The sequence below is a fragment of the Nothobranchius furzeri genome, chromosome 11 (genome assembly GCF_043380555.1).
Source record: "Nothobranchius furzeri strain GRZ-AD chromosome 11, NfurGRZ-RIMD1, whole genome shotgun sequence".
NCBI lineage: Eukaryota > Metazoa > Chordata > Actinopteri > Cyprinodontiformes > Nothobranchiidae > Nothobranchius > Nothobranchius furzeri.
In genome coordinates, this window is record NC_091751.1 from 45,304,132 (window position 1) to 45,316,340 (window position 12,209).

At 42.1% G+C, this 12,209-nt stretch overlaps 1 protein-coding gene across 8 annotated transcripts in view; it reads right to left on the reverse strand.

Annotated features, from left to right (window-relative positions):
* Positions 1 to 12,000, reverse strand: part of LOC107383591 (unconventional myosin-IXb) — a 33,078-nt gene extending 21,078 nt beyond the window's left edge. For 7 of the 8 annotated variants that reach the window (XM_070541611.1, XM_070541613.1, XM_070541612.1 and 4 more), the window contains exons 1-5: positions 11,451 to 12,000; positions 10,457 to 11,275; positions 4,307 to 4,401; positions 2,716 to 2,778; positions 1,990 to 2,089 (exon numbers count right to left, since the gene is read on the reverse strand). In XM_070541611.1, coding sequence (XP_070397712.1) covers positions 1,990 to 2,089; positions 2,716 to 2,778; positions 4,307 to 4,401; positions 10,457 to 11,227 — 1,029 coding nt within the window. In that variant the 5' untranslated portion in view covers positions 11,228 to 11,275; positions 11,451 to 12,000. Of the gene's footprint in view, positions 1 to 1,989; positions 2,090 to 2,715; positions 2,779 to 4,306; positions 4,402 to 10,456; positions 11,276 to 11,379 lie in introns of all 8 variants that reach the window. The other variant, XM_070541610.1, reaches the window with a different exon arrangement.
* Positions 12,001 to 12,209: the final 209 nt, after the last annotated feature.

Genomic DNA, 12,209 nt, shown 5'->3' on the forward strand with positions numbered 1-12,209 from the left:
AACACACCAGCTGCGAAGTGGATCATTCACGAAATTCGTGCACTGCCCGCTCCTCTGTTCACTTGAGGCGAGAATTTTCAACAAGTGCTTCTGCTCACGCCTACTGTTTTCCAAACTTCCAACCCACCCCTGTGCCCTTGCTGTGTGTGTGTGTGTGTGTGTGTGTGTGTGTGTGTGTAAAACCAGTTTGCCCTGCTTGTTGAATCAGAAACTGCGCTGATCGTGCTGCTGTTTTGTAGACCAGTTCCTTTCTAAATGGTTAGGTAAATAACTAGTGTTTGTTGTAGTGTACAACACTGTTGTATATTTACCTTTAATTTCAACGTATTTGTTTGTATTCACATTTATTAAATCCATCTTTTGATGTTAAAGCTGCATTTAAAATTATGAAAATGTTGTGTTTCTCTGCAGGAGTGTGTGTGTGTGTGTGTGTGTGTGTGTGTGTGTTTGTTCATTTTCATCTCTATAGTCTTTTAGATACACAAAAATGATCACATTTATCAATCGGGGTGTTTTATGTTGAAAATTTTCTTTTATTTTGTTAAATTCAACGACCTGCCTCTCTGCTTTGGTTTGACTTCCTGCCAGAATTGGCGTGGCTCACTTACAGCTCACGAAAAAAATAGAGCTCACGCCGAAACGATAGCTGCATGGCGCGAGCCTTTGTGGCGCTTCCTAGCTGATGTGACAGAGAGCGTAGGTTAACAAGTGCACCGATAGAAGCACTTGTCGTTACATGGCGCTTCATCGTGTTTCCGTGTCTGGTGTGTTATACACTCTTACTGCAGAGGGGATGAATGACCTACGGTAGCGTTCTGTTTTACATCTGGGATGTCTCAGTTTTCCCCTGAAGGAGCTGTCCATGGTCTCCACAGTGGAATGCAGTGGGTGGGAGATATTTTTTTTAAGATGAAGGTCATCTTCACCACCATCCTCCTTTCACACATCTCCTAAACTGTATCCAGATAAGACCAACAGGCCCCATTCAGGCCCTTGTATATAAATCAAAGAATTTTAACATTCATCCGTAACCAAACATGGATGCAATGAAGTGCAGCCAGCACTGAGGAAATGCGATCACTTTTCCTAGTGTTTGTCAAGATCCAGGAAGCTGCGTTTTGACCCGGGAAGCGACGTTTTGGACCATCTGTAACGGGAAACTGAAGCTTGATCGATGCCTCACATAAAGAGTTACAGCATCGCTATCCCATGTTAGCATAAGGCAGCCAGTTATTAGTCAAAGGTGTGGTTCACTAAATCAATAATTTAGCAGTGGTCTCTGGTAGGAATGGATGCCTTGTAAGCTGTACTCGGGGCAAAAAAAGCCCAGAAATGCTTGGATCAGCATGCTGCTACAGAGGGTAGCACAACATCACCAGGTTTGGAGTCTTATTTCCTGATATGTGGACATCTCGCCCCGGACTGGATAACAGTAACACAACTCTACCACTAACTTGTAACGTGGATGTTTTATCTGCACAATCAACACAAGCCTGGAGGAGTTCAGCCGTGTGGTGGTGTTGCTAATGCTAATGGTTTGCTTAAACTAGCTGAGATGCTCTCTGCTGTTTCCTGAACACTAAAACAGCCTTTCCCATTGCGTGTCAAGATGGGTGAGTGCATGAATGTTAAGTGGCAGTGTGATGTAGATCTGTCAGGTAATCCTCGAGTTTCACCGTCTATTTTCTATCAGAAGATAATGCGGGAGATCGGTCCAGAAAACTACTTTCGTGTTCAGCCTGCACAAAAAAACTCAAGAGTTACAGATCATAATCAGAAATAAGAGTTTATAAATGGTTTCTTTAGTGTTCCACACCTTTAAACCATCACTTGTTGAAAACTATTATTAAATGTCTGCATAAAAAATTAATCAAGATGTCACTGCTGAGGATTTCCCCTGCCCACTGGATTTTCCCTCATTAGATAATGTGTGCATGTTCAAAATGCTGTTCACTTCCTGTATGCAGAGGCACATGAATCAAAAGGTACCTGGCTGAGGTAGAGATAATCCTGTGACTTTAACAGATGAAACTCTTCCTGCTCCTCTTTGGGCGCACCCATCAGCAGATAGTAGAACACATGGAAGTTCCTGTGGGTCAGGGAATTTATTTTTACACAGCAATTTTGGACTATAATAAGTCAGCAGTGATTCAATTCAGTTTATTTATAGAGCGCCAAATCACAACGAGTTGTCTCAAGGTGCTTCACAAAGTAAACATTCTAATACAGGTCAGTTCATCAAGCCAATCAGTAAAAAGCTTCCTATATAAGGAACCCAGCAGATTCACTGACTAGTATCAGTGACTTTACAGCAATCCTCATGCTAAGCAAGCATTTAGTGACAGTGGAGAGGAAAACTCCCTTTTAACAGGAAGAAACCTCCAAAGAATCCTGGCTCAGTATAAGCAGCCATCCACCACGACTCACTGGGGATGGAGAAGACAGAGCAGACGCACACACACACACACACACACACACACACACACACACACACACACACACACACACACACACACACACACACACACACACACACACACACACACACACACACACACACACACACACACACACACACACACACACACACACACACACACACACACAAAGTTGTGTTTCTATGGCAACATTGTGATTTATTCGTAGAGATTCAGTAAGAGATAAACTTTATCATCTTTAACTAATTCAACATGTGATCCTGACGTTTCACTTTACCTCTCACTTTTATCTCTGGACACCAGACGGCTCTTTTCTAGAAGAAACTTCTCAACAACTGCCCTGCAAAAGACACACAAAGGATAACATAAACAGAACCTGCAAAGTTGTCGTCGTCATCGTCTTCCTCCGCTTATCCGGGTCCGGGTCTGGGTCGCGGGGGCAGCATCCCAACTAGGGAGCTCCAGACTGTCCTCTCCCCGGCCACCTCCACCAGCTCCTCCGGCAGGACCCCAAGGCGTTCCCGGATCAGATTGGAGATGTAACTTCTACAACGTGTCCTGGGTGGACCCGGGGGCCTCCTGCCGGCAGGACATGCCCGAAACACCTCCCCAGGGAGGCGTCCAGGAGGCATCCTGACCAGATGGCCAAACCACCTCAACTGGCTCCTTTAGATCCGGAGGAGCAGCGTTTCTACTCCGAGTCCCTCCTGAATGTCCGAGCTCCTCACCCTATCTCTAAGGGTGAGCCCAGCCACCCTACGGAGGAAACTCATTTCGGCCGCTTGTATCCGCGATCTCGTTCTTTCGGTCATTACCCAAAGCTCATGACCATAGGTGAGGATTGGGACGTAGATCGACCGGTAAATCGAGAGCCTGGCTTTCTGGCTCAGCTCCCTCTTCACCTCGACAGATCGGCTCAGCGTCCGCATCACTGCAGACACCGAACCAATCCGCCTGTCGATCTCCCGATCCCTCCTACCCTCACTCGTGAACAAGACCCCGAGATACTTAAAATCCTCCACTTGAGGTAGGACCTCTCCCCCGACCCGGAGTTGGCAAGCCACCCTTTTCCGGTCGAGAACCATGGTCTCAGATTTGGAGGTGCTGATCCTCATCCCAGCCGCTTCACACTCGGCCGCGAACCTACCCAGCAAGAGCTGAAGGTCAGAGCTGGATGAAGCTAGGAGGACCACATCATCCACAAAAAGCAGAGACGAGATTCTCCTGCCACCAAACTCGACACACTCCACACCACGGCTGCGCTTAGAAATTCTGTCCATAAAGGTAATGAACAGAACCGGTGACAAAGGGCAGCCCTGGCGGAGTCCAACCCTCACCGGGAACAGGTCCGACTTACTACCGGCTATGCGGACCAAACTCACGCTCCTCTGGTAAAGGGACTGAATGGCCCTTAACAGAAAGCCACCCACCCCATACTCCTGGAGCGTCCCCCACAGGGTGCCCCTGGGGACACGGTCATAAGCCTTCTCCAAATCCACAAAACACATGTGGATTGGTTGGGCAAACTCCCATGCCCCCTCCATCACCCTTGTAAGGGTATAGAGCTGGTCCACAGTTCCACGGCCAGGACGAAAACCACATTGCTCCTCCTCAATCTGAGATTCAACTATCGATCGGACCCTCCTCTCCAGTACCTTGGAGTAGACCTTTCCAGGGAGGCTGAGGAGTGTGATCCCCCTATAGTTGGAACACACCCTCAGGTCACCCTCAGGGTGACCTGCAAAGTTGTAACAAAGTAAAATTATGACACAGTAAAGAGTTCAATAGTGAAATATTGGAGCAGAACATTTAAGATTCCTTAAATGGTCCCAGAAAGTTTGTGACTTGAAGAGGATGTGACACATTACCCTCTGATGACGCCACTTTCCAGGTAATTCAGCTGGATGAACTTTCCAAAACGACTGGAGTTGTAATTCTCTTTTGTCTTTGCATTTCCGAAGGCCTGTTAAATACAGAAGAAACAATTTTCAATTAAAATGAACAAAAATTTTCAAGTTAAAGACATGTTTCTACAGACTCTGGCCCTTCATACACAATGCACAAGTGAGTCATCAAAATAAATTCCTTTGATTTTGGATCAATAGGAATGGTTTCTTTTATTTATTGGAGAATATGTAAAAGATCATTCAGATTCCACAAATGTTAGTTTAAAGACATTTAAGTGAATAGAATTAAGAGTCAACAGTTTCAACCATGTTGTCAACACCAGAAATGTATCAATAATCAATAACAATGCTGGCACATCACAAATGTGATTACAACTTGTAGCTACCAATATAATTTAAAAAGAAATGTCAAAGTTTTCTCTGCAATGTTTGGGATTTTTTTGAGCATCTTTAAAACAATAAATCCAAAATAAGTTGATAAAAAGATTAATTATGACCGTGTATGGTCATAAAGGTTACAGTTGGGATTTCTTTAAAGCATCTGTGTCCAATTCTGGTCCTCGAGGGCCACCATCCTGCACGTTTTAGAGGTATCTCCACTTCATTCACCAGATTTGAATCCATGGAGGACCTGTTGAACAGGTGATTAGAGCACTGAGGCAGGGATTAGTTCTAATCTAGATTTTTGACTTATCAGTGAGTCAAAGTCAGACCTAACAATATTTTACAAATCCCTCTATATGTGTGTGTGTGTGTGTGCGCGCGCACATAATGAGATAAGATTTAAAATTTAGACAAAGATGAACAGTTTCAAGGATTAAAGCAGCTAAGTTAAATAGAGTGCTAATATCTTAAGATTTAGAAGGAATTTAAAAGGGATTTTATGGAGTTTTGAATTTTTATGCTTGCGATTGCCCCCTCAGGCCAAAAGCGTAACGGCAGCTTCAATAGTAGGCTCGTGCACGAGGCGCGCATGCTGTACGTGCACACTCCTTAACGAAAATAACAGCTGAGACAGTCCCGTGTGTGTGTGTGTGTGTGTCCCTGAGGACAGAGGACAGGAGAACACGCAGCTAATTAATTAAATAATTTGGTTCTGTACCTTTCTCTTCAGCACAGCTGACAAAGGTTTATGATGGGTCAGTCCTCCTGCATGCTCAGATCATTCAATTCCCTTGCTTGAAAAATTGTTCCAAAATGAAAGTTGAACCCACATCTTTTTTATCTGTGAATTCATTGCGTTTGGCGAGTCTCAAATAAAAATTTGGGCATCTTACTGTAAAAAAAATATACCATTAATGTAAAAAAGAAAGTCTAAAAGAACCATAATCGCATGAAGATTTGAACCCCGATCCTTCTGCACAACAGTCCGACGTCTTACCAGATGAGCTATAACACCAGTTATGTGTTTTGTATCTGTAACTTTTATATCCTTGATGACAGCTGAAATAACGTTCAAAGAACGGTTCAGAGCAAAAATGGCTATTTTGTTGCTAATTTGCAGGAAATATCTAGAAGAAAGTAGCTAAAGGTCCTCAGAAATGTAGCTAGGTTCATCACTAGGTGTTAGGAACAGCGACAAAGTCGCTGAGTTGGCACTACCTCACTCTCTGCTGCTAAAGCTACTGATAGCAAATGCTACGGGCTATGCCTGAGAGTGAATGCGCATGAAGCAGCCTGCTCGACCCGAGCAGCTCTTTTTCGCTGATTTTACAGAAAAACAGGCAATCACAGTAAAAATGCCAGGACTCATTCTACAGGACCAGGGCATTGCAGGAGAATGTATGAAGAAGAAATGTATTATTTCTATACATGTTTTGGCTGTCAAACTTCCATAATGCCCCTTTAAGTTTCTGTAACAAAATCAGTCCTGAAAAGTTCCACTCCTATATTCCAATAAAATGTGGCAGCAGAGTTAAAACACATTTTTCACTCCAGGAGCAACATTCAGAGGACACAACTGGTGCTTTCACCATGATAGTTGTGGCCACACTGCATATAAATACACAGATAGGAGGGGATCAGACCGTTTTATGAATTTATAATAAAAATAATCCAGTGAGTTAATCTGTGACTGAGGGGGTAAGTCAGCTGCAGCTTTTATTGAGCAGTGATGCTAGTACCTAAGCCAGTGATAAGTACAGAGGCACAATGGGTAAAATAGGAGGTTCAGGTACAGAGCCCTGGGGTACACCATTCAGGAACAGGAGTGTGAAAGAGGAAGTAAGTGATGAATCATTAACAGCACTGTCAGATAGGCCAAATTATGAAGTCTACAAACTAAGATGGGTGTCAGAAATCAAGAAAAACTCCAAGGCACTCTCAAATAGAAAAAGTTAAAAAGCCTTTATTGTACTGGCTAGGTCACATGTGGCCTTTAAAAAAAACTCCTACGCATTTCAGCAATGTAGCCTACGTCAGGCAGTCAAATAAACTTTTTTCGACTGAATCTTTCCATCCAAACCAACTTACGTTGAGTCCAGGAAGCTCTCCTTTATAAGATGGGTGTCAGTCAAAAATATATAAAAAAGAAATTAAATAAAAATCAACATAAAAAATATCAATTGAATAAATGCTAAATTATATTCCATTCTGAATTGCTTGATCTATATTTGTTATTTGCACAGTAAATCTTTAAAAACTGGGATATGATAAAACCAAATGCAATAAACAAAAAGAAATAAATGAATATTTTTACTAAAATAAAGCTAAAAAAATACAGAAATAAAAATCTACATCTGTGTCAGGTGTTCATATGTCATTTACTGTTTAAAATGTGCTAGTTTATATCATGCAAAAGGTAATAATCTTATAGTTTTTTTAAAATAACATATTGTTACAGTAACACAGCACTCAAACCACCAAACATTTTTGATAAAACAAGTGGACAAAGAGAGAAGAGGGAGAAATGTTGTGATTTTTCTTTGTCGTGTAGCTCCGTCTGCAGACCTGACCGAGCCTGTGACCGAGCCTGTTCCGACTCCTTTCTGCTTCTCTCTATTCTTACCGGTGTTCCCTAACAGACAACGCCCTGAACATTCCCTCATGGAGCTTCACCGTCGCAGGCGCCAAACTAAAGCAGAAACTAAATGGGCACACAACACAGGTGGCAGAAATTCTTTTAGACAAAATATGTGGAACATGATGACAAGAGAGCTAAAACCGAGATTCGAAACAAGAAGTTTTGATTTAGGAACTGATCCCTCAGTGAGTCATTCAGCTAAAGAAAATGAAAACAACAAAATGGCAGACATTCAGTACGTCTTATGAAAGAAGATAGAAAATGCTTTTAATGAAACAGTTTGATTAAAAAAACCTACTTAACGATAAATTTATGGTTCCTTACAATCTAAAATCTTTTCAGTCTACTAAAGTGGTGACTTGTTTTGAGAGGAAACTTGCAGAACCAGTTTAAAAATGAGCCGGATCCCTTTTTAATCTAATTCCTGATGCCTGATGAGTGTGTGTGTGTGTGTGTGTGTGTGTGTGTGTGTGTGTGTAATCTCTGAACAGGTAAGTGCAGACATTTTCTGTCACCCTATTTGCATGAACTGTTTAAATATGCTGATAAAACTGTTACCACAGTTTGTTCCCCAGTCACATGATTGAAGAGGAAACCCAATAATTCAATCAACTTGCAGCTCTATTCCTTAACCCCCCCCCCCCCCCCCCCCCCAAAAAAAAGAAAAGATCCCCACAGGTTTCAGTTAAACTCAAACCATGAATTAGCAACCTTCTTAGCTTTATCCAAAGAGGGTAGCTCCCTTAAAAACAACAAACATTTGGCGCAATTTCATGTCAGTTATCAGTTTGGGGTTGTGCAACAGATGAGTGAAACAGAAAGTATGGGGAAACAAGTGTGAATATAGTGCATGTTACTCATTGACACAGATAACATGGCTGATGGGATAGCCACAAGAGCGGCACAGATAACGGTGAAAGCGATGAAACGTGTTAAAACATGAATTTTCTGCTGTGATGCACAACGCTCGACTTTTGGTGCTTTCCGGTTTATAGAAAATATCTTTAAGTGAATCTGACTAAACAATCCATAAAAATAGAAATGACCTCTAATTGTCTAATAGGCATTTCCTACTAAAGCACCTTCCAAATAACAGTTAACGTGATAGATTTGTTTTTCTGCACAAAGAAGGGGTATCTAACTGAGTAACTTTCTGATTTCAATCAAATGGTCTAAATAAAATATATGAATGTGACGCAAGGTCATTAAAATTGAATTAAGCCTCCATACAAAATAACAACACTGAATAAGATCACCCACGTCAACCGGTTGATCAGCCGACGTGCACCATCATGACTCAGGCAAACACATTTTATGAGACAATCTCTATAAACTGCAGAAGTTTTTCAGCATTGTTCAACCACAAGAAGGATCTCCAAGTTAACTAAAGACTCGATGTTTTAAATAAACAAAAAAAAAAAACATGACGCTTAGAGAGAATCTGTCCAGTACACTTGACTGGAAACGAAGAATAATGGAAGCACCAGCTAGACCTGTGATAAGATCTAGCAGAGACAAAAACCAGGGTTTAGTTCCCACAACGGGAAACTACATATTTGAATTTGAACAATGGTGGTGTTGCTAATGCAAATAGATAGCTAATCCAACAACAGCCTCCCCCGTAGCGAAATTATCAAACCTGAGCAAATCCCTGATTATTTGCTTTGATCGATAGTTAAACTACAACTGCAGGTTAGAATTGCCTGTAATGTTTTGAAGTGGCCTTGATAAAAGATGAAGGTGTTTACTGAAATGGCTGCATTTTACAAATAATAAACCAAAGTCTTGTGTCATAGTAGCTGCAGTCCTCTTCAGCATATACACAAATTAGGACCACCACAGCTAAATTAGGTTGGGAAGCACAAAAAGAGCGGTAGTAATAGCATACCTCATTTACTATGTAAAAGGCACTCAATGAAATACAGAATGTTGAAGTTTTAACCCACATTTGGGTCTATCATAAGCATTTTTTACTTGTCTTTTAAAAAATGTAAAATTTTGAAGTTTCAGGTTTGGATCAGGAGTTAAAGTTCAATTGATCAGAAATTCTCTTTTTATTACCAACTCTGATTATTTAGCTATTTTTGCTAAAAAGATAGGAAAATTGACACGTTGTGAACCAAAAAAAAAAAGACGTCTAAAAATAAACCTATGGTAGAAAAACTGCCTCAAAGTACTTTGAAACACTTTCAGAAGACCCTGATTCCTCTAAGTTTGACTCATTGGATGAAAAATATAAAGAAAAAAGGATGTTCAATATTTCTAAGTGCTGCATTTGTACACGAGAAGCTGCATTAAAGATGTGGAACACTGAAAACCCAATTTTTATGATTTTTTTCTGGTTATAAATCAGTCACTGAGTTTTTCATGCAGGCTGAACATGAAAATAGTCTCCTACACCTATCTCCTGCATTAGCTTCTGATAGAAAATAGACAATTAAACTCTAGGATTTGACAGATCTATGTCATACTGTCACTTCATATTGATGGACTCACCCATCTTAGCTCGCAACGGGGGAGGCTGTTGTTGGTTTAGCTATCTATTTGCATTAGCAACACCACCACACGGCAGAACTCCTTCAAACTTCAAGTCAGTGGTAGAGTCACGTTGCTGTTATCCAATCCGGGGCGAGATGTGCAAATATCAGGAAATTAGACTCCAAAACCTGCCGTCTGAAGCTCAGCTGTGATGTGGCTTACTTCTTGTTCCAACGGTGCGCCAGTAATTTTGACACCCCACCCCCCCCCCCCCCACCCCCACCCCCGACCTACATGGCATTCATTCCCACTTAAGACCATTGCAAATGCCTTGATTAAACAAGTGTTCCACACCTGTAAAATATTTTGCAGCAGTTGACAAAAATAACTGCCCTGATTGACTTTGCGAGTAAAAATTTTAGCAGCACCTGCTGTTTTTGGCTGCACCAGCTTTGAAAACACGAAACCCAAACCTCTGGTTCTGGCCTCCAAGATATGAGAATAAATGTTTTGTTTTACAACTTGTGTTTTGACTTTTTGCTCACACACACATCTAAAAAGGTAGGAGTTTTATACCCTGATGCGAGTGGATTCATGCCACGGTGACCTACCTCCAACACTGGCCCGGCCCCGAGGATGGTCCTCTCCAGTCCGCTGGAGTACGTCCCCCGGCTGAGTGACGTCAGGCAGTGAATGAGGTAATTGGAGCTTTCAGTCTTCCCTGAGCCACTCTCACCAGATATCACAAGACATTGGTTCGCCTGCCTGTCCAGCATGGTACGGAAGGCCACATCGGCTATGGCAAATATGTGGGGGCTCAGCTGGCCCAGCGGCTGGTTCTCGTACATCTTGACATACTTGGGGTTGTAGTAAAGAGGAAGGAACTTATTAGGGTTGATGGCGATGAGGATGTTACTGATGTACGTGTAGATTTTGCATTTGTAGAAGCGTTGGCGTAAAGCCTCAAGAACCTTCTCTTGTGTCACACTGGACAGGTCGCAGAGGTCATCAGAGTCCTCTTTGACTGCTTTTGCTTCATTGTTGATCTGCCGCTGCAGGAGGAAGTAGTACCCCTGGCTCCGAGGGTGCCACCTCTGAGTTTCTGGAGGCCATAACATGACTCGCAGTAGAGGACTGTCCTCATCGTCCAGAACCGTCTCCTGGCTCTCATTGTCCTTGACCTCCAGCAGTCTGTAGATCAGGCTGGAGTCCAAGCCAAGCGTAACCACTGCATTGTTGATGATCGTCCTGCTTGTGTCCCTGATGCTGACCTGCAGAGGACAGTGGGTCTCTGTCTCGGGGGACAACTTAAGGTAGACCTGCACAACACGGGACTCTCCTTCCTGTTTAGGGGGCCCAGCTCCATTTGTTGTAGTGCTCATCCTGATGCTCAGAGAATGGCTTCAGCATAACTCACGACCCATTAGACACTAGTCACACAAGGATAAGACACAACCGTCAACAAGATGTTTCCTTACAGCATAAACAAAACCACCGCAACTATTTCTTCTGCAGCGTTTTCCCAGAGACTTACTTCTATCCAGGTGATTAACAGGAAACAGTGGCAGGTGTCAAACAGGCGCTAAACGTGGAATTAGGTCTTACCTGTGGAGGAATTTCGTTCAATTCAACTTTAAAAGTTGATAAACACGCCGATAGGAAGAGGTGAGGGGATATCTGTGTCTGTCCGTCGCTAACGAACTCTAGAATAATAATGAAAATGCTAAATAAATAAAAATCCTTGTGTGAAAATGTCCAAAACAAAGGTGAACCCCCTTAACTGCCTAAGACGTGTTTTCCATGAAATAAAAAGTGAGTTCCTCTCGTGTTTTTATCCTTATAAATCACTGTTCCCTAAGAACAGGAGGATTAACGTCTACGTCGGAGTCGCGCTGCTCGGAAAGTACTTCCTACATTTCTTCACACGCACGAGCGTGCACGTGCTCCAACGAGCTGGGAATAAGTGGACAATTTCCTGTTAACTACAACAGTAAACTATATAATCCCAACTAAGGGAAAACCTCAGAGGGAATAAAAATAAGGACAATAAAGGAGACACGTTCGAAACAAACAAGAACAAACTCACCAATAATTGCCCCTCTTTGTTAACCTTTTGGGGTTGACCGCCCCCGTGTGTCCATTGTGCGGATTTACAACCAGAATTAATTTAACCGGTACAATTAACAGGCTTTCTTTCTTTCTTTCTTTCTTTCTTTCTTTCTTTCTTTCTTTCTTTCTTTCTTTCTTTCTTTCTTTCTTTCTTTCCAGTTGCCTATGAAAAGTGTATATTTTAACCTTTTCAAACAATAAAACTCATTACTGGAAATTGTGAATAATTGTCAGTTTTATTGTTTGAAACTAATA